Source organism: Gadus chalcogrammus, chromosome 17 (genome assembly GCF_026213295.1).
Source record: "Gadus chalcogrammus isolate NIFS_2021 chromosome 17, NIFS_Gcha_1.0, whole genome shotgun sequence".
Lineage (NCBI taxonomy): Eukaryota > Metazoa > Chordata > Actinopteri > Gadiformes > Gadidae > Gadus > Gadus chalcogrammus.
The window spans coordinates 4,353,922-4,380,336 of record NC_079428.1 but is presented as its reverse complement, the minus strand read 5'-3'; the positions used below and the strand labels follow the sequence as shown (position 1 = coordinate 4,380,336).

Sequence of the window (26,415 nt, the reverse complement as noted above, 5' to 3'; positions counted from 1 at the left end):
GTGTGTGTGTGTGTGTGGAGCCAGCTATGAACTAGCACAAAAGATTTCAGAAACTGAGTATCAAGTGGTCAACAGGTTAGACAGGAGATTTCCCCTTCCTTGATCACTTCACTGAATGCTCTGTTGGTCTGAAAAAGCTGAGTTGAACATTCGTATATAAACATGCAACCTGTTTTTGTAATACTTTTTTTCTGTCATTTACTTTAATTCAACCCTATCTGTGTTTTAGATTATTTTCCCATTCATATTTCCTTTTTTTCATGTTTTTTTTTAATCTCCTTGTGAATCCTACCGATTTAAAGTTCACTGGCTTTTAAAATAACGTAGCAGAAACACAGTCTCAGGGAGAAGGGTCCTGGGGTTCCTCGGGATTTGAATGTAGAATTTGTATGCGGGAAATCAGTGTGAGCTGAATTGTCATTTGTGTCAATTGGATTGAGTGTCAGTTGTCACTTGTGTCCATGGTAACCAAGACCTCCCTGCCGCCTGGGCTTGCCGGGTCAACTAAGCTGCAGAGTACCATTTCCGCAGAGCACAATGCGCATTTTCAACCCCAGACGTTTTCATGAGGACGGACCTGTTTTTTTTTTTTTGTCCTTGTCCCGTGACGGGTCGCGTTACAGGAACAGTCCGTTGTGTGTCAAACATCATCAAACGGACACGCACGGCAACGAACATTGCCCTTTACAACTGAGAGAAACAAAGAAATAGAATGCAAGAAAGAAAAAAGAAAGTTGATTCAAAAGTTTTGATTTGAACATTGAAACGCATAAAATGCGAATGAAAAAAAAATATATCTTCAACGTAGGCCTCATACAAAACATTTATATATTTTGTATGAGGTAGGCTATATATCTCAAGCTAGATGTATATCTCAAGCTAGATGTTTAAACCAGATAATTTCAGACAATGAATGTGTTCGTCGTCATTTTATTCTAGCAATTAACGGTAGACACGATAATTGCTTGAGGATAGATGTTATTTTTTAACAATGTGGGTTCCTTGTCCATTGCTTCATCTTGGATTATTACACTCGTGTGTCTGACAGACATGGCAACAACCCAAATGTCTTTAATACAATTCCTTATAATCATTGTTATTATTATTTATCTTGTATAATCGTTTTAATAATTATATTAATTCGATTTTTCAGGTATCGGACTATTTTTTTCTTTGCCGTCCAGATTTGAGACGTTTGTTTCTCACTCGTTCAGACCGTTATATTTGTTTTGCTCAAGACGAGAATTAGGGAGAGAAAAATGGCGTAAATCAGAGACAAAATGACGTTTTGATGATGAGAAGCTCGAGCCAGTCGGTAGACCACGAAGTGTTTCCGACGAGACCACACGCACAGACATCAGGTATTGTACAGCACGAGTTCAAGTCCCGCCTCATCACTTTAAATAGCGGGCACGTTCTCAGTGTCCATCACTTCCCTGCACTGTTCACCTGCGAGAGGGATCTGAGAAGAGGAAAATAACTAGGCCTATTACCATCCACCACTGAGCCGCAGTATCTTTAGCACAACTTGTACTCCCAATCTATTCGTGTGATTATTAAAAATTAAATCAAAGACAGGTAGGTAAACGAACCTTACTACTAACTCTGAGAGAAAACCTGTGAGATTAACTGTGAGGCACTAGTATGAAAAAATACAAACCTCAAGTTATGATACCTGAACCTAAAATGTTGTTTTACTTTGTTTGAATTGCTAAATGTAATTCGACCAACTCATATGATATTAATCCAGTGATATCAGTTTATAATAATTTGTTTATTACTACAATGTAGTCTTTTATTGTGTTTACCAACACACAGTTATGATAACATTATATCTGGTATAATTAATACAGCCTACGATAGGCTAATAATTATAGAATGATAATCTTAAAGTATATTTTCAGAGTGGTCAAATGTGTCAATTTTTGTCAAAAATGCATTCAATATAAAATATGAAACAATCCTGATATTTTTAATAATAATAAAGAATAATACTATGCTAGGTGATACATGCACAATATGATGAAAACTATTTGAAATGCTGCAAACAATGTTTCACATTTTAAGTAGGCCATCTTATTGTTAAAAACTTTAACCGAAGCACAGACTATAAACCCTGCCTCTCGACTAACTTTAACTTTACCATTTCTAGCCATGGGCTGGAGTGTCCTCTTCTCCCTGCTATTGGCACTGACAATTGTGCCAAAAGCCTCTACCCAGTCAACGACAATGAGCTCTACAGCAGCTGGATCCACCGCTAGTACCACAATGGAGAGCTCTACAGCAGCTGGATCAACCGCCAGTACCGCAATGATGAGCTCTACAGCAGCTGGATCAACCGCCAGTACCGCAATGATGGGCTCTACAGCAGCTGGATCAACCGCCAGTACCCCAATTATGAACTCTGTAGCAGCTGGATCAACCGCCAGTACCGCCATGATGAGCTCTACAGCAGCTGGATCAACCGCTAGTACCGCCATGATGAGCTCTACAGCAGCTGGATCAACCGCCAGTACCGCAATGATGGGCTCTACAGCAGCTGGATCAACCGCCAGTACCCCAATTATGAACTCTGTAGCAGCTGGATCAACCGCCAGTACCGCCATGATGAGCTCTACAGCAGCTGGATCAACCGCCAGTACCGCCATGATGAGCTCTACAGCAGCTGGATCAACCGCCAGTACGCAATGATGGGCTCTACAGCAGCTGGATCAACCGCCAGTACCGCAATGATGGGCTCTACAGCAGCTGGATCAACCGCCAGTACCCCAATTATGAACTCTGTAGCAGCTGGATCAACCGCCAGTACCGCCATGATGAGCTCTACAGCAGCTGGATCAACCGCTAGTACCGCCATGATGAGCTCTACAGCAGCTGGATCAACCGCCAGTACCGCAATGGTGAGCTCTACAGCAGCTGGATCAACCGCCAGTACCGCCATGATGAGCTCTACAGCAGCAGGATCCACCGCTAGTACCACAATGGTGAGCTATTATTAGTATTCGCAACACAATTTACTTCAATAACATACAATTGACTGAACTTATAATCAATCAAATAGCCTACGTAATGATGAGTAGGAGCACAAAGAGAACATCAAAAATAAGACTGATAATAATAACCCTGCTCTTGTCGAAAACGGTTTGCACTCTAATCAAGTCCTTTGTCGCGCTGTCATGAAAATACAGAGCCCCATCTCCAACGCAGGCTGCGGCATTTCCCTGCTTTGTGCCGGAGCGCCGGAGAGCTGTGACCCATCGAAGCCTGGATCCTGTTTCTTTGTGGGTATCAAACGTACTGCCGGACAGAACTTTGAGTTCAGCCTCTCTGGAGAGTCCAAAGGCTACATAGGCTGCACGTTGTCAACCGACAGCTCGTTGGTAAGAAAAAAACTCCAAAGGCAGCTGTTAATTAAACAGGTCCATTAAAGTCTACATATTTGTGCCATTGCTAACGTTCTGTCTGTTTGTTTGTTCTCATAACAGGGAGGAGGGGATATTACCTTCATTTGCGCCAACAACAAAGGGACCCTCAAATTCATCGGTGCTTCGCTTGACAATGGTGCTTTGAGTAGACAAACTGTAAGTTCAAGTACTTTTGGCACCTGGAAGTTCCACTTAATCCTAACCCCCCAACTGATTATCAATACAAATGTAAATATCAATACATTGTCTGGATCTCACTCTGCCTCGTTAGGTGAACGCAAGCTCGGTGAAGGGTCACATCAACGGAACCACAATCCAGTGTACGTTTAAAGCCACCGTTCCCGACACCACAGCCAGAGGGTCGGCAACGTCCTTTGCGTTAGCTGTTGTCAGTGGAACCTTCTCGCCTGGTAAGCCGTTCAAGTCAAGGCCACACAAAGCTTCACACCAACAGACTTTTAACAAACACACATACAAAACAACATACAGTGTCACACGATCACATGACCTGCCAACGCTTATACTCAACCGTGTACATGTTCTTAACCAGGCACAGGTGACCTTGGAGCTCCTGAGGCCAAAGTCCAGACAAAAGTGCTGGACATAGCAGACACCAACTCCATCACCTCAAGCATCCTAAACAGCGGCCGGCCAACCAACCAGGCACTGTCAGAAGGTAGGCACACTAGCTCGGCTTCCTGCCGAATCACTAGCTAAACTGCCTGCTAAACTACAAGCTAGGCCGCCCGCTAAACCATAAGCTAGGATGCCTGCTAAACCTCTAGCTAGGCTGCATGCTAATCCATTAGCTAGGCTGATCGCTAAAAAACTAGCTAGAATACCCACTTAATCTTTTGCTAGGCTGCCCGCTTATGCACTAACTAGGCTGCCTGCTAAACCTCTAGCTAAGCATTTTCAACCACAGACAATTTCATGAGGGTTGTGGACTTAGACCCCCCCATTTCGTGCCGTGGGGGGACCCGTTGTGCATCCTCCGTGACGTGTCGCAGCGGTTACAGGCAAATAATTCTGTTGAGGCTTTCTGTTCCAAATAACCTCATTACACGCCAACGCACGGCAAGAACGGTCTAATCACAACCGAGAGAATGAGAGAAACAAAGAGAATGCAAGAAATAAATAATGAGTTGAATTGATTTGAACATGAAAACACATCAAAATGCGGATATTTAGGGGAAAGGTGTGGCAGCTAAACTTCTAGCTAGGCTGCCCATTAAACTCTGAACAGGGCTACCAGTTAAACCTCAAATTACGATGTCTGCTAAATCTCTTGCTACACTCCAGGCTAGACTTCTAGCTAGGATGCTCACTTTACCTCTAGGTAGGCTGCCCGCTAAACTGCTAGCAAGGCTATATCGCTACAGTGTTTATCTGCATGTCCTTTTTTTTTTACCATTTAATATACAAGTTGCCTTGGCCTAGCAAAAGAAACGTTTTAATCAATTTATGAAATAATCTCATCTCTTTCCCTCTCTTGCTTCCTTTTCAGCTCTGCTCATCATCATAGTGACCATGGGACTGGCCGCTCATATATAAAGCAGCTTTGAAACTGTATAAATTGATAAAATACATGTGGAAATAAAATCCTTAGAATCAAATTATTTTTATTTGATGAACAAAGACGTTCATTTCATTAGATACTTTTTTTTTTACAATTAGTAAAATGCCTCAAATCGTTTATTTAATCAAAGGATCGTGATAAATACAGCCCCATGACGAAGCCTGAATGTTAGCCTTAAAGAAAGAGCTATTTATTTTTCTTACAATTATGCCCTTTTTTTTGCCTTTGGGTGAGAGATGAGTTTTTCTGTATGTTTCGACACATCTATATGTGTACTCTATGTATTGTGTTCTTCTCAGACAAACAGATCATCAGGCACTGAATCAATGTTTGTCCACTCTCTCTTCGTTGAATGATGCCACTGGATGGCAGAAACGATACTGGCTTGAATGCTGAATGAAATAGTGATTTTTTATTATCTAAGCACAAGAGGAAAGTGATTAAAGTGATCACTGCATATTTTAATCTTGCTCACAGAATGAACAGGCATTCAAACACTGGTTGTATCAGTTAATGCACCGTGTTGCGACTTCTAATATGTTTTGCTTTGTTTGAATGTTAAATAATATATAAATAGCCTATACCAGTCAACTAGATTCTGTTCTTGCCTACTTTGTACAATAAACCTTTTTGGGAAAATATGTTCGGAAAAAGTAATGCAAACTTGCTTTACCTTATTTCTTGTCATACATGATGATTGGGCCTATGTTGGATTTTCTTACAGGCTAGAGAGACAAAGTAGGCCACGGTCAATATTGCATTATGTCATTGATTAAAAGTTGACATTGTCCTGCTCTAAAAGCCTTGTTTGCCTTGGTAGAAACGTTTGTTTAATATATCAGCTCATTAATCCAAAATAAAAAGATAATAAATAAATACTGTCTAAAAACTGAGTTTTTAAACTTGGTTTTATTTGAATTACAATTCTACCAAACCACTGAACAGTGTTTTTTCATATTTGCAAGTTGTTTGCCAGCTTTGGATATTCCTTTGATAGTCTTTACATTACATTTACTTAGCTTTTATTCAAAGCCTCTTGCTTACTTTTATCCAAAGCACATGAGACAATTTCAAGTGCTACATTACACACAATGTACAAGAGATTGCTGTTTAAAAAAAATGAATAAATCATGGGCCAACATGCACTCAAAAAATAATATCTGTCTGCAACAGCAGAAATGTAGGGTTTCAGCTTTCCTGATGTCGGTGAGGAGTTTGTTCCAACATTGTGGAGCCAGAAACGCTAACAGTTAAGATTTTGTAAAGCGTGATGGAGTAGCAAGCCGGAAGACAGACTTTCAGCCTAGTTGACTGGCTCGGGGGTGTGGTTTAACCATGTCCTGGATGGAGGATGGGGTGGAGTAGTTTGCAGCACAGAATTCAAATACCAGTGACTTTTCATCAGATTGGACAAACCACAAGGGCAGGGTGCGGAGGAGAGATGCAGTGGGGGATAACTGGTTGGCTGCACCATTCTAGATGAGTTGCAGAGGATGAATTGCACATGCTGGCAGACCAACCAGAAGTGAGTTGCATTAGTCTAGTTGCAAGATGACAAGAACGTAGAGTCTAGAGTCCAACACTTTTTTGGCCCTCTGGATGAGGAACAGAATCTGTTCCTCATCCAGATGGCCAAACAAGTGAGGAGGACACATCTGATGTGTCCTCCGGATGTTGTTGAGAATTAATCTGCAGGAGCTGGTTGTCAATATTGATGGAGAGGTTGTGAATGGGAGATGCCTTCCTTGGCAGGAAGAGCAGCTCAGTCACGTCCAGATTAAACTTAAGGTAGTGTGTCCACATCCACTGAGAGATGTCTAACAGACATGCAGAGGTTCTTGCTGTGTGGTTTTAGACGTTGGAAAAGACAATAAGTTGTGTTTCCTCTGCATAGCTGTCGTAGGGAGACCATGTGAGTAAATAATAACAGATGGGACCCAGAAGAGAACCATGTGGGACCCCAGTAGTGAGACTACAAGGTTCTAACACAGATTCTTTCCAGGTGACCCTGTCAGTGCGATCCTTGAGGCAGGATGTGAACAAGGAGAATGCAGAGCCTGAGATTCTCAGTTCTCTGAGGGTTGAGAGGAGGATCTGGTGGTTCACTGTGCCTAACAATTAACGTTAGACACACAGGAGGTAAAATTTAACTACACATTATTGCATCTAGCAGTAACATTGAGGGTTGTTCCTTGCATTGGTCCATTCCTTCCACTGCTTCATCTCCTTGGATACTGGCAATTTTGGGTTCTGTCAGACGTGCCAAAAACACAAATATCTTTCATATAATAATAATCATTGGAGTTCCGACAAAAAACGCAGGAACCCTATTGTATTCGTTATCCGAATATGGCTACTAATAGTATAGCCTTGCCAAATTTCAAGTCTATATCTGAAAAAATAAAAATTAGATGCATTTGTTCGAAGTGGCCTTTCTGAACCACGGCCTCTCTCCAAAGCAGGCTCGGCCTAAAAGTGGTACAAATGTAATGTCACAAAGGTCAGTTTGGATTTTGACACAGTATGCCTTAGAAACATGGCTGGTGATTGTTTTGATATGTTTGACTCCGGTAAACCAGTTTTTAGGGCATACCAATGCCATATTACCATACCAACCAAGCTCACCATACCGCCACGTACGAAAAACCTCTATTTCTCAAAATATACTATTATCTACCATGCATATTCTATATGTCCATGTAGTGTAGTAGTATTGTGTCGGCCACATGACCATGGGGTTGTTGTTTCAAGACCAATCGCAAACAACGATTCTGTGAAACGTGTCATTACATCCAATAATAATGTATACTATCAGGCTTTCATTGGGCCACCATACTCGTCAAACATTAGGACCCCGTCATGGTTGCCTGCAACTTTATGTATTTTAACTAAATTTCAGGTAGGCCTAGGACTATATGTTTTTGACGCCTCCATTTGAGTCGGTTTCTTGTCCATTAGTCAAACAGGTTGGACCGTATTTTGCTCAAGACAGCAATTACTGAGAGGGTAGGTTTTTTCTTGGGAGGTTGACAAGGAGCCCGACACATTCTGCAGACCCTGAAGTGTTTCCAATATGCATTATGCATGAGAGGCCAGGTCTTGCAGAGCGCGATTTCAAGTCCCTCCTCATCCCCTTAAATAGCGGGCCCGGTTCCCCTGTCCATCACTTCACACACTGTTCACCTGAGAGAGGGATCTGACCGAGGAAAATAACTATAACCATCCAACACTGAGCCGCACTACCTTTAGCACCAGTGTCTTTTACTTCGAATCGATTCAGACGTGTGATTTAAAAAGAAACGAAAAAAAATACAGGTAGGTTAACAAACCTTACTACTATCTCTGAGATGTTGGCCCAACTGTTAGACACTAGCCAAAGTCAAAAATACAAAGCATGCGTTTTCATTACTTTGTTGTTGTTGTTGTTTGTTGTTTCTTTAATGTTTTTTTTCCCCTCAAATTCTGTAAGTCATTCTGCAGCCTATACCGTATGTTCGAAAACACTTGAAATCTTGAGGTATGGTTACCAATAACCCCCACTACCCATAAACCCAAATTGGTGGGACTACCCCCAAAGGTGGCGCTATTGTAAAAAATCATGAATTAGCCTTATTTCTCCTCACCAGATTGACCTGGACTCATATTATTAATCTCTAGAATCAGATGCATCTATAAAACCCTGGTCTTCTGCTCTAAAATCGTTTGATTTTCCCACAATTTCATAGAAAAGCCAAACGTCCACAGTCTCAGCCGGTTTTGCCGATATGAACATTTTGTTATTGTATAGCTACAGCTATACAATAACATAGGGCTATTATTAGCTGGAAACCGTTAACAGTGAAACATTCTCTTGATGTTTTTTTGCACTGTTTTCTTGATGTTGTGTGCTTATCAATAGACATTTTCGCCATGTGAATGAGGCTTCAAGCAGTTCAGGAATGTCAGTGGCTCAACAAGATAATGCCGTGTACTGGTGATACTCAGGTTGAGTGTTCGAATCCTGATTAGAGCATTATGAACAAGCTGAACATGACATCCTGTCATTGCCAATCATTTAAGAAACACAACATTAAACACCACCTGAAATTCATCAGGCAATCAACATTCCCGCTCATTAGTTTCCAAGAATCTGACTTCCAAGACACAGTATGGCATTAGGGGGAACTTCTTCGTTCACCATTTTTCCTTCATAATGAACTCTGACATATTAATATTTCTTCCGTTAGCGTTCTTGACAACAAATGTTTAATTTACCCAGAATTTCAAAGATTTTTCAGGTATTTGCTTGAAAGCCCTTAATTCATTTGAGAAATGTTTGCTTGGAGTTTTCTGGATGTTGTGTGCTTATCAATATACATTTTGACCATGTGAATGAGGCTACATTTCAGGTTTGTCAGTGGCTCAATGGGATAATGCCTTGTACTGGTGATCCTTAGTTTGAGAGTTTGAATCCCGATGAGACAATTATAAACAAGCTGAACATGACATTCGGCCATTGCTCTACAGCACAGTCACCTGAAAGCCGAGGCACAGTATGGCATTAAGGGGAACGTCAACATCTTTCCTTCATAATTATATGTCATATTTATATATCTTCCATTATGTGTTCTTGACTTTTCATTTTCCTCGGACCCCGTTAATTACCGCTTAAGGTTATATTTTCAATTGTTTTTAATTGCTAAACATAAATATTAAACGATAGGCCTACTAATATGATATTAATTTAGCGATTATTGATTTATATGAATTGGTTTATTACTACAATGTCTTATATTGGGTTTGCCTACCGAGCTTTAATAATACAACATCTGTTCAAATTAATATATACTACATTAGGCTTATAATTATGGAATAATAATCTTGTCATTAAACATTAAGGGTAAAGTATATTTTCAGCGTGGTCAAATGTGTCAATTTTGGTCATTCAAATGCATTGAACCTGCTGTTTTTTTTTTTACATTTGGTTGAGAATCTGAACTGTAACCACCAACTCCCTTTGAGTTAAATTTGAGAATAATACCATGTTAGGCAATATAGAAAAAATATGGAAAAAACAATTTGAAATGCTAACATAGTGTTTCAGAGTTAAAAGGAGGCTAGTTTATGGTAAAAACTTGCAAAAGCACAGGCTATAAACCCTGCCTCTCGACTAACTTTAACTTTACCATTTCTAGCCATGGGCTGGAGTCTCCTCTTCTCCCTGCTATTGGCACTGACAATTGTGCCAGTAGCCTCTACCCAGACAACGGCAATAAGCTCTACAACAGCTGGATCCACCGCTAGTACCACAATGATCAGCACTACAGCAGCTGGATCAACCCCTAGCACCCCAATGATGAGCTCTATAGCAATCGGATCCACAGTCAGTACCACAATGGTGAGCTCTATAGCAACCGGATCCACCGCAAGTACCCCGATGATGAGCTCTACAACAGCTGGATCAACCCCTAATACCCCGATGATAAGCTCTACAACAGCTGGATCAACCCCTAGTACCCCGATGATAAGCTCTACAACAGCTGGATCAACCCCTAGTACCCCGATGATGAGCTCTATAGCAGCTGGATCCACTACAAGTACCCCAATGATGAGCTCTATAGCAACCGGATCCACAGTCAGTACCCCAATGATGAGCTCTACAGCATCAGGATCAACCCCTAGTACCCCGATGATGAGCTCTATAGCAACCGGATCCACCGCAAGTACCCCAATGATGAGCTCTACAGCAGCTGGATCCACCGCAAGTACCCCAATGATGAGCTCTACAGCAGCTGGATCAACCCCTAGCACCCCAATGATGAGCTCTATAGCAATCGGATCCACAGTCAGTACCACAATGGTGAGCTCTATAGCAACCGGATCCACCGCAAGTACCCCGATGATGAGCTCTATAGCAACCGGATCCACCGCAAGTACCCCAAGGATGAGCTCTACAGAAGCTGGATCCACAGCAAGTACCCCAATGATGAGCTCTACAGCAGCTGGATCAACCCCTAGTACCCCGATGATGAGCTCTATAGCAACCGGATCCACCGCAAGTACCCCAATGATGAGCTCTACAGCAGCTGGATCCACCGCAAGTACCCCAATGATGAGCTCTACAGCAGCTGGATCAACCCCTAGCACCCCAATGATGAGCTCTATAGCAATCGGATCCACAGTCAGTACCACAATGGTGAGCTCTATAGCAACCGGATCCACCGCAAGTACCCCGATGATGAGCTCTATAGCAACCGGATCCACCGCAAGTACCCCAAGGATGAGCTCTACAGAAGCTGGATCCACCGCAAGTAGCCAAATGATGAGCTCTACAGCAGCTGGATCCACAGTCAGTACCCCAATGATACGCTCTACAGCAGCTGGATCCACTGCAAGTACCCCAATGATGAGCTCTACAGCAGCTGGATCCACAGTCAGTACCCCAATGATGAGCTCTACAGCAGCTGGATCCACTGCAAGTACCCCAATGATGAGCTCTATAGAAACCGGATCCACCACAAGTACCCCGATGATGAGCTCTATAGCAACCGGATCCACCGCAAGTACCCCGATGATGAGCGCTACAGCAACAGGATCAACCCCTAGTACCCTAATGATGAGCTCTACAGCAGCTGGATCCACTACAAGTACCCCAATGATGAGCTCTACATCCGCCGGTGCCACCGTTAGCACCGTGGCAACGCCTGCTGGCACCACGGCTAGCACCATTGCAACGTCTGCCGTAACCACCTCTACGGCAGCATCTACTAAAACCCCAGTTGAAGCTCTACTAGTAAGGATTTGTCTAATCAGGAAAAAATACAATCCACTTCAATTCCATACAATTGACTGAAACTATATTCAATCAAATAGCCTAGATAATAATGATTAAGAGTTGAAAGATTATAATATCATAACTTTTTTTCCCTTCTCTTCTTAAATTGTTTTTCCCTCCATCTTCAAAATCCAGACGGCCATCTCCAGCGAAGGCTGCACCGAGACCCTGCTTTGTGCCCAAGAGCCGGCGAGCTGCGACCCATCGGTGACAACATGCTACTTTGTATCCGCCCAGCAGACTGAAGGCCGGAACTATGGGTTCAGCCTCTCTGGAGAGTCGGAAGGCTACATAGCCGTCGCGTTGTCAACCGACAGCTCTTTAGTAAGAAAAAACTACAAAGGCAGCTGAAAATTGCACAGGCCAATGAAAGTCTACATATATTTTTGCCACTGCTAATGTTCTGTCCGTTTGTTGGTTCTCATAACAGGGAGGAGGGGACATCACCTATATCTGCGCCAACAATGAAGGGTCCTTCGAATTCATCGGTGCTTCGCTTGACAATGGTGCTTTGAGTAGACAAACTGTAAGTTGAAGTACTTTCGGCACCTGGAAGTTCCACTTAAACCAAACCCCCCAACTGACTATCAATACAAATGTAAATATCAATACATTTGTCTGGATCTGACTCTGCCTTCTTAGGTGACCGTGAACTCGGTGAAGGGTCTCATCGACGGAACCACAATCCAGTGTACGTTTACAGCCACCGTTCCCGATGCCACAACCAGAGCACTGTTTACGTCCTATTCTCTAGCCATTGTCACCGGAACCCTTTCCAGTAAGTCAATCTGGTCAAAGCCACACAAAGCTTCACATCCATCCGCACATCCAACACACACACGAACAAAACCACATACAGGATCAAATGATCACGTGACCAGAAACCGCATATCCTCAACTGTACATGTTCCTCACTAGGCTCAGGTACACTTGGAGTTCCCGTGGCCAGAGTCCAGACCCCAGTTCTGGACATATCAGACGCCAGTTACAGCCCCAGCACCCAAACCACAGTCTCAACTACCGTGAGCTCCTCTAGTAACCTGGCAACGCCTGCCGGATCCACGGCTAGTACCGCAATGATGAGCTCTACAGCATCAGGATCAACCGCTAGTACCCCGATGATGAGCTCTATAGCAGCTGGATCAACCCCTAGTACCCCGATGATGAGCTCTATAGCAACCGGATCCACCGCAAGTACCCCAATGATGAGCTCTATAGCAACCGGATCCACAGCAAGTACCCCAATGATGACCTCTACAGCAGCTGGATCCACCGCAAGTACCCAAATGATGAGCTCTACAGCAGCTGGATCCACAGTCAGTACCCCAATGATGAGCTCTATAGCAACCGGATCCACCGCAAGTACCCCAATGATGAGCTCTATAGCAACCGGATCCACCACAAGTACCCCGATGATGAGCTCTATAGCAACCGGATCCACCGCAAATACCCCGATGATGAGCGCTATAGCAACAGGATCAACCCCTAGTATCCTAATGATGAGCTCTACAGCAGCTGGATCCACTGCAAGTACCCCAATGATTAGCTCTACAGCAGCTGGATCCACCGTAAGTACCCCAATGATGAGCTCTACAGCAGCTGGATCCACGGCTAGCACCCCAATGATGAGCTCTATAGCAGCTGGATCAACCCCTAGTACCCCAATGATCAGCTCTACAGCAGCTGGATCCACAGTCAGTACCCCAATGATGAGCTCTATAGCAACCGTATCCACCGCAAGTACCCCAATGATGAGCTCTACAGCAGCTGGATCCACTGCAAGTACCCCAATGATGAGCTCTACAGCAGCTGGATCCACTGCAAGTACCCCAATGATGAGCTCTACAGCAGCTGGATCCACTACAAGTACCCCAATGATGAGCTCTATAGCATCAGGATCAACCCCTAGTACCCCGATGATGAGCTCTATAGCAGCTGGATCAACCCCTAGTACCCCAATGATCAGCTCTACAGCAGCTGGATCCACAGTCAGTACCCCAATGATGAGCTCTATAGCAACCGTATCCACCGCAAGTACCCCAATGATGAGCTCTACAGCAGCTGGATCCACTGCAAGTACCCCGATGATGAGCTCTATAGCAGCTGGATCAACCCCTAGTACCCCAATGATCAGCTCTACAGCAGCTGGATCCACAGTCAGTACCCCAATGATGAGCTCTATAGCAACCGTATCCACCGCAAGTACCCCAATGATGAGCTCTACAGCAGCTGGATCCACTGCAAGTACCCCAATGATGAGCTCTACAGCAGCTGGATCCACTGCAAGTACCCCAATGATGAGCTCTACAGCAGCTGGATCCACTACAAGTACCCCAATGATGAGCTCTATAGCAGCTGGATCCACTACAAGTACCCCAATGATGAGCTCTACATCCGCCGGTGCCACCGTTAGCACCGTGGCAACGCCTGCTGAAACCACTGCTAGCACCATTGCAACGTCTGCCGTAGCCACCTCTACGGCAGCATCTACTAAAACCCCAGTTGAAGCTCTACTGGTAAGGATTTGTCTAATCTAGAACAAATACAATCCACTTCCAATTCCATGCAATTGACTGAAACTATATTCAATCAAATAGCCTTGATAATAATGATTAAGAGTTGAAAGATTATAATATCAAAACACTTTTTTTCTCTTCTCTTCTTAAATGGTTTTTCCCTCCGTCTTCAAAATGCAGACGGCCATCTCCAGCGAAGGCTGCACCGAGACCCTGCTTTGTGCCCAAGAGCCGGCGAGCTGCGACCCATCGGTGACAACATGCTACTTTGTATCCGCCCAGCAGACTGAAGGCCTGAACTATGGGTTCAGCCTCTCTGGAGAGTCGGAAGGCTACATAGCCGTCGCGTTGTCAACTGACAGCTCTTTAGTAAGAAAAAACTCCAAAGGCAGCTCTATTAATTGCACAGGCCAATTAAAGTCGACATATATTTGTGCCACTGCTAATGTTCTGTCTGTTTGTTGGTTCTCATAACAGGGAGGAGGGGACATTACCTATATTTGCGCCAACAATGAAGAGTCCTTCGAATTCATCGGTGCTTCGCTGAACAACAGTGCTTTGATTAGACAAACCGTAAGTTTAAGTACTTTTGGCATCTTCCAAGTTCTACTTAACCTTTACCCCCCAACTGTAAATCAATGTAAATGTAAATATCAATACATTGTCTGGATCTCACTCTGCCTTGTTAGGTGACCGTAAACTCGGTGAAGGGTCTCATCAACGGAACCACAATCCAGTGTACGTTTACTGCCACCATTCCTGATGCCACTACCAGAGCAGTGTCTACCTCCTATTCTCTAGCTATTCTCACCGGAAACCTTTCCAGTAAGTCAATCTAAGCAAAGCCACGCAAAGCTTCACATCCATCCGCACAATTCAAACCACACACCAACAAAACCACATACAGGATAACATGATCACGTGACCAGCAATCGCTTATCCTCAACTGTACGTGTTCTTCACTAGGCACAGGTGTACTGGGAAATCCTGTGGCCAGAGTGCAGACACAAGTGCTGGACATATCAGATGCCAGCTCCAGCACCAGTATCCTCACCACGGTCGCAACCACCACAGTCGCAACCAGTACCGTTGCAAACAGTGGCCGACCAACTCACCTGGCACTGTCACAAGGTAGGCAGACTAGCAAGGCTTCCTGCCAAACCAGTAGCTGTGCTGCCCACTAAACCACGAGCTAGGCCGGCATCATAAAGTATCATAAAGTCGGCGTGGGTCGTTACCAACAGGATAACACGCCCCGCTCTTTCCTAAAGCTTTCAGCCCAGAATGCTTTTAATCACGTAGTGTTTGAATTCCAGCTGAAACATTGGGCTTACTGGCTCTTTTAAGTAGCCACTAGTCTGATTATATTAAAAGAAAGTATTTAATTCAATGAGTTTTTCATGTTTTCTCCTCACTTCTCTTTCTGCCCGCCATACCACAAGCTAGGCTGTTCACTTAACTTCTAGCTAGGCTGCCCACTAAAGTGCTAACTAGGCTGACCAGTGAACCTCGAGCTAGGAAGCGTGCTAAACCACGAGCTAGGCAGCCCGCTAAACAGCTAGCTAGGCTGCCTGCTTAACCTCTAGCTAGGCTGCACACTAAACTCTAGCTAGGCTGCAAACTAAACTCTTGCTAGGATGCACCCTTAACTCTAGCTAGGCTACCAGCTAAACCTCAAGTAATGCTGTACGCTAAACCTCTAGCTACGCTCCAGGCTAAACCTCTAGTTAGGCTGCCCACTAAAGCTCTAGCTAGGCTGACCATTAAACCTCTATCTGTTGGCCCGCTAACTGCTAGCAAAGCTATATCCGCGTTATCTGCATATCCTTTTATTCACCAATTAATATACAAGTTGCTTCGGCATTGCTTTTAAGTAGCAACTAGTTGTCTGATAATCTAAAATTCATTGTTTTAAAGTAATGATGAAATTATCTCATCTATTTTCCTCTCTTGCCCCCATTTGCAGCTCTACTCATCATCCTAGGGACCATGGGCCTGGCCTTGCTATAAAGAAACTTTAAAGAAACTTTAAGAAGTGACAAAAACATAATTGTGAAAATACAATCCTTAGCATCCACAATTTTTTATTTGATGAACAAAACATTTACATTTAATTAACTACATAAAAAAAACATTTTGACTGTTTGTAAAATACTTCACTTGTTTTTTTTTTATATATTCAGTTCATTAATGGAGGATTTTGTTAATTAAAGGCCCATGACGATGCCTGTCAGTTAGCCTTAAAGAGGGAGCTATTTATTTTTCTTAACAATTATGTCCTTTTTTTAACTTGGGGTGAGACATGACTTTAGTGTATATTTCCACACATCCGATTGTATGTTTCATGTATTTATTGTGTTGCTCTCAGACCAACAGGTTATCGGGCACTGAAACAATGCTTGTCCTCTCTCTTCGTTGAATGATGCCACTGGATGGCAGAAACGATACTGCCTCTAGTTGCCTCATTGTCAAATTGTAAAAGCAACCTTTTTTAAATAATGGCTTTGTAATGTAATTATGAAATATTCTCCTCCCTTTCCCTCTCTTGTCTGCATTTTTATCTCTGCCCATCATCATAGAAGCCATAGGACTGGCCTTGTTATAAGGCAAACGCCTGCTATACGGCTATTTAATGTCAAGACTATGAATGGGTTAATTAAAGGCAAAAGTGTAATCGCTCAATGCTCAAAAGTCATTTGATTTTGTATTTGTCGATTTTAGGAGATCTCAGTTTTTACTGTACAGAAAAATATATCCAGACAGAAATATATCCATATCTAGACATAGATACCAATGTAGAGTTTTGTTGATGGCGCGTTTAGGCAGCCTCAACTAACCCGAATCCTCTTGACAGGCTCTGGGGCTGGGTGGGGCTGCACACCTGTGACACATCCAATAATCAGGGCACACAGGTTGAACCAGCAATCACCACACATGCTCATGGGTAGCTCTGACATGCCAATACGGAGCACCTTCCCTGACTGACACTTCTTCCAACTCTGTTGTTGTTTTCAGGTTACAACAACCACAACCACAACAACAACAACAACACACTCATTAGGAACTCTGCCTTGTCAGTATTCAATACCTGCTCTGCATGCACAAAACCGTCCAATTCTACAATAAACCAGTTTCCCACAACATCTACCTTTGTCCTGGTATCAGGCTATTGAATGCAGACAGTATTTTAAATGACTGATACATTCCTTTAACCTTGATTATTAATATGAGCTATGACAAATGTTTTATTTAATTGACTGCTGCCCGTTGTTTTCTTGTACTGACCTATGAACGCTGATCTGTTGCCTCTGACATATAACTATCTTGTTTTGTCTGAGTTTTCTACTTTTTTAAAGTTGTGTATAGTGCTGCAAATTAAATGCCCTTCTTGGGATGAATATAATTGTCTGAATCTGAAAAACTGGTCATGACATAATTTGCCAATGACGGGAAATAATGAGACAAAAATGTCCAAAAATTGTCGAAAGGAAGCAAGAGTCTTGGGAGGTTTACCATCAGGAGGATGACAAAAGGTTTGACGTAGTTGATAATCCGGAATTATTTCCACCACACCTCATACACGCAAGATCATGTGTTATCCACAAGATCAAGTTCCTCCTTCTTCCTTTAAATACCGAACACAGATCCCCTGTCCATCCATTCACAGACAGCAGACACCTGCAAGAGAGACTTTAGGAGAGGAAAGAAATCTTTTCCAGCTGAGCCGGACTACATTAACCCCACTGTTACTCTAAATTGATTTGTACGTGTGAAAAAGGAGACTGGTAGGTAAACCCACTTTATTGAGGCTACTAACTGAGTTGTACTAACTATAAGGCACCTTGTGTTCTGAATCTTATACCAAAGATAATGTGTCCAGTGGTTTTATTTGCTTAATGCAAATGTAAAACATACATATGTGAGCGGCTAAATCCAGTGATATCTCTTAATATAAATTTGTTTATTCCTAAAAAGTAGGCTCAGGTTGGGTTCGCCTACACACATGTTATAATAATACATGTGGTATAACTAAACCAGCCTACGATATAGATTAGTATTTTATTATAGAATAATAATCTTCACATTAATCATTCATAGTAAAGTATACTTTAAGCAAGGCCAAATGTGTACATTTAGGTTATTTTAAATAGGGATCAATCTGTTGGTATTTTCAAAATTGTGTAATTTTTTAAGAGAGGGAGATTCTTTGTTGTAACCAAACTATGAGCCTTTGAATTAAAATAGTTTGAGAACAATCTGTTCTAGGCGATACAAGAACAATTTGAAGACAATTATTTGAAATGCTAACAAACACAAAAAATGGCAGCACTGGGGCAATGTCTCACAACTTTAACTTTACCATTGCTAGACATGGCCGGAGGAATGCTGTTCTCCCTGCTTTTGGCACTGACCATTCTGGCTGGAGCCTCTAGCCAGACCACAACAGCCCCCGCAACCACCACGGCAGCCGCAACCACCACAGCCCCCGCAACAACCACGGCAGCCGCAACCACACCGGCAGCCGCAACTACCACCGCAGCCGCAACCACCACAACAGCAGCCGCAACCACCACCGCAGCCGCAACCACCACCGCAGCCGCAACCACCACCGCAGCCGCAACCACCACAGCCCCTGCAACTACCACCGCAGCCGCAACCACCACCGCAGCCGCAACCACCACTGCAGCAGCAACAACAGCGGCCGCAACCACCACCGCCCCTGCAACAACAACAGCCGCTGCCACCACCACGGCAGCCGCAACCACAATGGCAGCAGCAACAACAACAGCGGCCGCAACCACAACAGCGGCCGCAACCACAACAGCAGCCGCAACAACAGCTGCCGCAACAACAACAGCAGGTGCAACCACAGCAGCTGCAACAGCAGCAGGCACAACCACAACAGCAGCCGCAACAACAGCTGCCGCAACAACCACAGCAGGCGCAACCACAACAGCAGCTGCAACCACGACAGCCGCCACAACCCCAGCAGCCGCAACCTCGACAGTCGCCGCAACCACCACAACAGCAGCCGCAACCACCACAATGGCAGCCGCAACCACCACGGCAGCCGCAACCACCACAATGGCAGCCGCAACCACCACGGCAGCCGCAACCACCACGGCAGCCGCAACCACCACAATGGCAGCTGCAACCACCACCGCAGCCGCAACCACCACCGCAGCCGCAACCACCACCGCAGCAGCAACAACAGCCGCTGCAACCACAACAGCAGCAGCCGCAACCACCACCGCAGCCGCAACCACCACCGCAGCCGCAACCACCACCGCAGCCGCAACCACCACCGCAGCCGCAACCACCACAGCCCCTGCAACTACCACCGCAGCCGCAACCACCACCGCAGCAGCAACAACAGCGGCCGCAACCACCACCGCCCCTGCAACAACAACAGCCGCTGCCACCACCACGGCAGCCGCAACCACAATGGCAGCAGCAACAACAACAGCGGCCGCAACCACAACAGCGGCCGCAACCACAACAGCAGCCGCAACAACAGCTGCCGCAACAACAACAGCAGGTGCAATCACAGCAGCTGCAACAGCAGCAGGCACAACCACAACAGCAGCCGCAACAACAGCTGCCGCAACAACCACAGCAGGCGCAACCACAACAGCAGCTGCAACCACGACAGCCGCCACAACCCCAGCAGCCGCAACCTCGACAGTCGCCGCAACCACCACAACAGCAGCCGCAACCACCACAATGGCAGCCGCAACCACCACGGCAGCCGCAACCACCACAATGGCAGCCGCAACCACCACGGCAGCCGCAACCACCACAATGGCAGCCGCAACCACCACCGCAGCCGCAACCACCACCGCAGCCGCAACCACCACCGCAGCAGCAACAACAGCCGCTGCAACCACAACAGCAGCAGGCGCAACCACAACAGCAGCTGCAACCACGACAGCCGCCACAACCCCAGCAGCCGCAACCACGACAGTCGCCGCAACCACAACGAGTCCACCAGTACTGATACCCAACAATACCGTAGGTCCATTGGTAAGTGTTTAACCTAAATAATACACTGACAGAAATTGTGTTATATCAAATAGCGTACACAATAATAAATTAGGAAAGAAAAAAATTCAGACACATAATATTAATAATTTTCCCGCACTTATTAAATCCTTTTTCCCGCCGTCATCAATCACAGAGCCCCATCTCCAACCAAGGCTGCAGCAGTTCCCAGCTCTGTGCCTCACAGCCACAGAGCTGTGACCCATCGTTGGCTGGATCCTGTTTCTTTGTGGGTGCCAGACGGACTGCCGGACAGAACTTTGAGTTTGGACTCTCTGGACAGTCCGATGGCTACATAGGCTGCACGTTGTCACCGGACATTGCTTTGGTAAATATCCCTGACAATCGCACAGGTCAATTAAAATCGACTTATATCTGCAACATTGCTAATGTGCTGTCTGTTTGCTGGTTCTCATCACAGGGAGGAGGAGATACTACTTACGTTTGCGCCAACAACAATGGAAGGGTTGAATTCATCGGAACGATCTTGCAAAACGATCAATTGATTCGACGAACTGTAAGTTTAAGTTCATTCGGCACCTGAAAGTTCCCCTTAACAGTAACCTCTTAACTAACTATCAATGGACGTGCTGATATCAAAACATTGACTGGCTTCGACTCTGCCTTCTTAGCTGAATGCAAACTCGGTGAGGGGACGCATCGACGGAAACAGAATCCAGTGTACGTTCGCAGCCACTATCCCCAATGCGACAGTCAGAATGACGCCGTCTACCTTTTCGTTAGCTCTTGTCACCGGAGCATTCGACCCCGGTAAGCCAATCGAGTAAAAGCCCAAGAAAGTTTCACACCAACCCACCCCCACACATACACACACATACACACACACACACACACACACACCAAACAGGATCATATGATCACAGGATCTTCAATCGCTTATCCTTAACTGTACATGTTCTTAACCAGCCACCGACGTCCTGGGAGCTCCCGAGGCCAGAGTCCAGACCGGAAGGGTGGAGCTGGGCAACCCCAACTCCAATAGCACCAACCTCATCACCTCCGCCGGCGGCAGGCCAACCTACCAGGCACTGTCACAAGGTAGGCGGACTAGCAAGGCTCCCTGCTAAACCGGTATCTGCACGCTAATCCATGAGCTTGGCTGCCCTCTTAATCTCTAGCTAGGCCTGCCACTTAAGTGCAAGCTAGGCTACAAGCTAAACCTCAAGTAAACTACCCTGTTAACCTCTAACTAGGCTACCCTGTTAACCTATAGCTAGGCTGTCCACAAATCCCCTATCTTAACTGCTAGCAAGTCAATATCTGCTTCAGCAGATATAGTTGCCTAGGCCTCACTTTAAAGTAGCCACTAGTTGTCTGTTAATCGTAAAAGCAACGTTTAATGCAATTATGAAATAACTTAATCTCTTTCTCTCTATTTTCAGCTCTGCTCATCATCCTAGGGACCATGGGTCTGACCTTGCTATAAAGCAGCTTTAAGAAGTTCCAAAAGTAGTAAAAACCTACATTACATATATTAACTACATCAAAAATATATGAACAATTCGTAAAATACTTTGTATTTTTCAATCCTCAGTTCATTAATGGAAGGATATTGTTAATTAAAGGCCCATGACGATGCCTAGAAATTAGCCTTAAACAAGTAGCTATTTATTTTTCTAACAATTTTGTCCTTTTGTTTGCCTTTGGGTGAGTCATGAGTTTTGTGTATATTTCCACGCATTCCATTGTATGTGTCATGTATTTATTGCGTAAGTCTCAGACCAACAGGTTATCAGGCACTGAACCAATGTTTGTCCCCTCTCTCTTCGTTGAATGATGCCACTGGATGGCAGAAACGATACTGGCTTGTATGTTAAATAAACTTGCGATTTGTGATTATCTAAGCACGAAAATTAAGAGCAGTATTAAATTAAGTTAATTCTGCTCACAGAAAAAACATGCATTCAAACAGTGGTGGTATGATCCGATTGTTATGCACTTTGTTGCAACAACTAATATGTTTTGTTTTGTTTGTTTGTTAAATTAAATATACCTATACCAGTCAACTTGATTCTGTTCTTGCCTACTTTGTAACGCAACCATGCTTTACCTAATTTCTGGTCATTACATGATGGAATGGCCTATATTGGATTATTTTACATGCTAGACTAGAGCAACCCGATCTCTTCAATCATGGTCATGACCATTCAAGGTGATTGGTGGTATGCATCTGCGCTCCACACAAGCTAATTGGAAGGATGGGCTTATCATCTGTCATCTAATGCAGCGGTCCCCAACCACCGGCCCGTACCGGGCCGCGGGACATTCCTAACCGGGCCGTAGGTTAGTAGGCTACGACATGAATAGAAAAAATAAATAAAAAAAATTCATGCAAAATGCACGCACACTTAATAAACTCAATTTACTTCGCAATACTGTCACTCTTTTACATGCCATAAGTCTATATGAATGAGTGGATCCGCAACCCATTTGTCAATTTCCCGAATCACTTGTCAGTGCAGGAGGAAGATCAAATGATCACGTAGTGTTCGAATTCCAGCTGAAACATTGGGCTTACTGGCTCTTTTAAGTAGCCACTAGTCTGATTATATTAAAAGAAAGTATTTAATTCAATGACTTTTTCATGTTTTCTCCTCACTTCTCTTTCTGCCCGCCATACCACAAGCTAGGCTGTTCACTTGACTTCTAGCTAGGCTGCCCACTAAAGTGCTAACTAGGCTGACCACTAAACCTCGCGCTAAGAAGCGTGCTAACCCATGAGCTAGGTAGCCCGCTAAACAGCTAGCTAGGCTGCCTGCTTAACCTCTAGCTAGGCTGCACACTAAACTCTAGCTAGGCTGCAAACTAAACTCTTGCTAGGTTGCACACTTGACTCTAGCTAGGCTACCAGCTAGGGCTGGGCGATATGACGATATATATCGTGTGATGATATAAAAATGTCTATCGTTTCATATTATGCTCTATTGTTTATATCATCTTGTCGCAAATCACACTTTACGGTAATATTTTTCGTCATTTGGACAACGCTTTTCATTCTTCCACACGTCACATGAAGGCAACACAAACAAACATGGAGGAGAGTGAATTCGACAATTCTGAACAGGAGAAGGACTCTGACGACCAGCCAAGACAAAGTGAGCTCGTACCTAAAAGAGTGGCTAACCGGTCCCCTCACCAGACTCAAACACCACAAACCTATTTTACCGCCTACGAAAGAATCACGAAAAACAGTATGGAGAGTCTACGGATGAAGTCCACAAAAGTACAGTGCTCGAGTACGTCGAGTGCTCAAAACGTACTTGTTATATTCTATATATTTATATTGTGAGCCTTATATTGCTGCATTAGTTTAAACTTGAAAGTGTTCCATGTTTACATTTCGTATTTTATATACCAATATTTATGTTAGGCCTGTATTCATTTTTGTTTGCCGCTACTATACAAAGTTCTACTGTTAAAGACTATTGGTATGGTTGGTTTGAATATTTTTGAAAACCAACCAAAAATTTATTTTCTATTTACCTTTTTATATTTATACATTCATATTTTAAATTTTGTTCCATGCATAAATTGCACCAAGGTTCTAAATAAAAGGAGAAAAATAATCATGAGTAAGTTATCTTTATTTGTAGAGTATATAATTCAAAATGTAATACGAAATAGGCCACAGAAATGTGGTCATTTTATATAAACTATCTATTCATTGAATTTACAGAAAATGTGCTATATCCTGATATATATCGTTATCGGGATATGAATGACCTATATCGGGATATGATATTTAGTTATATCGCCCAGCCCTACTACCAGCTAAACCTCAAGTAATGCTGTACGCTAAACCTCTTGCTACGCTCCAGGCTAAACCTCTAGTTTTGGCCCGCTAACTGCTAGCAAAGCTATATCCGCGTTATCTGCATATCCTTTTATTCACTAATCAATATACAAGTTGCTTCGGCCTTGCTTTTAAGTAGCAACTAGTTGTCTGATAATCTTAAATTCATTGTTTTAAAGTAATGATGAAATAATCTCACCTCTTTTCCTCTCTTGCCCCCATTTGCAGCTCTACTCATCATCCTAGGGACCATGGGGCTGGCCTTGCTATAAAGAAACTTTAAAGCAACTTTAAGAAGTGACAAAAACGTACTTGTGAAAATACAATCCTTAGCATCCACATTTTTTTATTTGATGAACAAAACATTTACATTTAATTAACTACGTAAAATAACTACGTTAACAGTAACTTTTTGACTGTTTGTAAAATACTTTTTTTTCTATCTTCAGTTCATTAATGGAAGGATTTTGCTAATTAAAGGCCCATGACGATGCCTGTAAAGGCCGATCCAAACCTCCGGATCCGGACGAAATTCGTCCGTCGACCCAAACGTTATCCCCGGAACTACCCTTCATACCTCCGTCTGGTTTCAGCGTTGTTGTGGATGTTACGCATAAATCCTCTAGAGGGCAGTGACTGTCGTTTCACAAATTAACGGCATCGACAATCGCAAACATGACATCTGTACAGATGATTTTGAATCCGTGTATGGTTCGTTCTTTGAATATTCCGATTTAAAACGAAATCAGAAAAAACAATTAAGTCGTTTTTTTGGTTTTTCTGATTTGGTTTTTAAACTGAAAAAGGGTAAAAGGAATAAACAAATCAACAGCATTTTATTTGTGTTTGTGTGTTTTGTGTGTTGGTTTTTTAAACCCGAAACAGAAAAACAAAAATGGATACATTTATAGTTATAGGCTACACCAGAAGGCAGAACGCAGCGAAGAAAAAAGAGCCAACCACCTAAACCAGCAATAGACTGTCTATTTATATTTAGCCTTAGTTATGGCCGCACTTGAACCTTATTGAGATTTTATTCGTCAACTATTTGATACTGGAAAGACACTTGACGCGATCAGTACCGCTCATAAGCAATCTGGTGCCCCGATGTGCTCCGTTATGATGGTGAGGAGGTTCTGTGTGGAGCAAAACCTTTGAAGAAGAAATCTAGTTTCCGATTTAGTTTCAGATCGCCCACTCGCAGACTCGCCGGCTCCCACGCTGGCCATTGTAGAATGCGTGAGACTCGATGGAACGCTTGAAACGTCTTTTATGCATATATTTTTTAAACCACGTGCCCTTTTCCCGGCATTCATTGCGGTTTTTTTATCTAAATATCACGCAAACAAAACAAGCAACTGGATTATTCAGTTGTATTTCATGTAGGCTACGCCGTCCAGGCTTCGCCTTATGGGCTTGTCCCGCCGAAGACGTCGTCCATGGAGGCGTCGTCGAAGAGTGAAGAGGGGATCCTCTCCAGGCAGCTCTTCTTTTCCCCTGCGGTGGACCTGGCTGACGCCATCGATCTGTTCAGGGCCGGCCCTGACGACAACGATGGCATCATCGACGCCGACGACGACGCCGCCATGGACGACGTCTTCGGCGACTCTGCGTCCGGTTTTTCCCACTCCCGGGTTTCAACCGCCACCGCCGTGCAACACGAGAGACCGCGCCGGATGGCCGATCTCTTCGGGGAGATCATGGGTGAGGCGGCGGCCATCAAGGGGATTCCCATGCCGGCCCCGCATCTCGCCCCCGTATCTGAATATATGCAGGGCGAGTGCTTTCGCATCCCATCTTCTTCCCGACGGGTTACCCAGTGCCCCTTGTTCCCGCCTGTGCAGCACTTGTTCACTGCTGCCGGTGGGGACCCTTCGACCCTGAAGGCCCCGGTGAAATCCTACACGGATTTCACCAACGTGGAGGGGTGGGCCGATACTCAGGCGAGGTGGATCCCTCGCCTGGAGCCTTCCCTGGCAGCGCTTCTCTGTCCGGGCGCCGGATGGCGCCCTAACGAAAAGCCGCTGCCCCCCGACCGCCTCCAGAAGCAGATTGTTGGCCTAACAGACAGGGTGTTCGTTTGTGCCTCTCAATCCGCGGCGGCGGTCAACAACATCGCCCTGCTCTCCTCTGCCATGGTCTCCTTGTCGGCTGACAGGGAGGCCTACGGCCCGGAGGGAGCCGCGAGATGGCTGGCGGTTTCCCGCTTTTCCAGCGCCATCCTC

General features: G+C 44.3%; 3 protein-coding genes across 3 annotated transcripts; all 3 read left to right on the top strand.

Annotated features, from left to right (window-relative positions):
* Positions 1–2,154: 2,154 nt before the first annotated feature.
* On the top strand, positions 2,155–5,923 carry LOC130370414 (autotransporter adhesin BpaC-like). The gene is made up of 7 exons (XM_056576171.1): positions 2,155–2,199; positions 2,472–2,984; positions 3,189–3,380; positions 3,486–3,581; positions 3,697–3,835; positions 3,976–4,101; positions 4,933–5,923. The coding sequence occupies exons 1-7, from the start codon at positions 2,155–2,157 to the stop codon at positions 4,977–4,979; spliced, it is 1,158 nt and encodes a 385-aa protein (XP_056432146.1). The 3' UTR covers positions 4,980–5,923.
* Positions 5,924–14,084: 8,161 nt separating this feature from the next.
* LOC130370156 (uncharacterized) lies at positions 14,085–17,015 on the top strand. The gene is made up of 6 exons (XM_056575857.1): positions 14,085–14,334; positions 14,515–14,703; positions 14,812–14,907; positions 15,024–15,159; positions 15,301–15,465; positions 16,301–17,015. Exons 1-6 carry the CDS (start codon positions 14,113–14,115, stop codon positions 16,342–16,344), a joined length of 852 nt encoding a protein of 283 aa, XP_056431832.1. The 5' UTR covers positions 14,085–14,112; the 3' UTR covers positions 16,345–17,015.
* On the top strand, positions 16,558–23,611 carry LOC130370413 (GATA zinc finger domain-containing protein 14-like). The gene is made up of 7 exons (XM_056576170.1): positions 16,558–16,563; positions 18,768–20,358; positions 20,513–20,704; positions 20,798–20,893; positions 21,009–21,147; positions 21,304–21,435; positions 21,780–23,611. The coding sequence occupies exons 1-3, from the start codon at positions 16,558–16,560 to the stop codon at positions 20,575–20,577; spliced, it is 1,662 nt and encodes a 553-aa protein (XP_056432145.1). The 3' UTR covers positions 20,578–20,704; positions 20,798–20,893; positions 21,009–21,147; positions 21,304–21,435; positions 21,780–23,611.
* Positions 23,612–26,415: the final 2,804 nt, after the last annotated feature.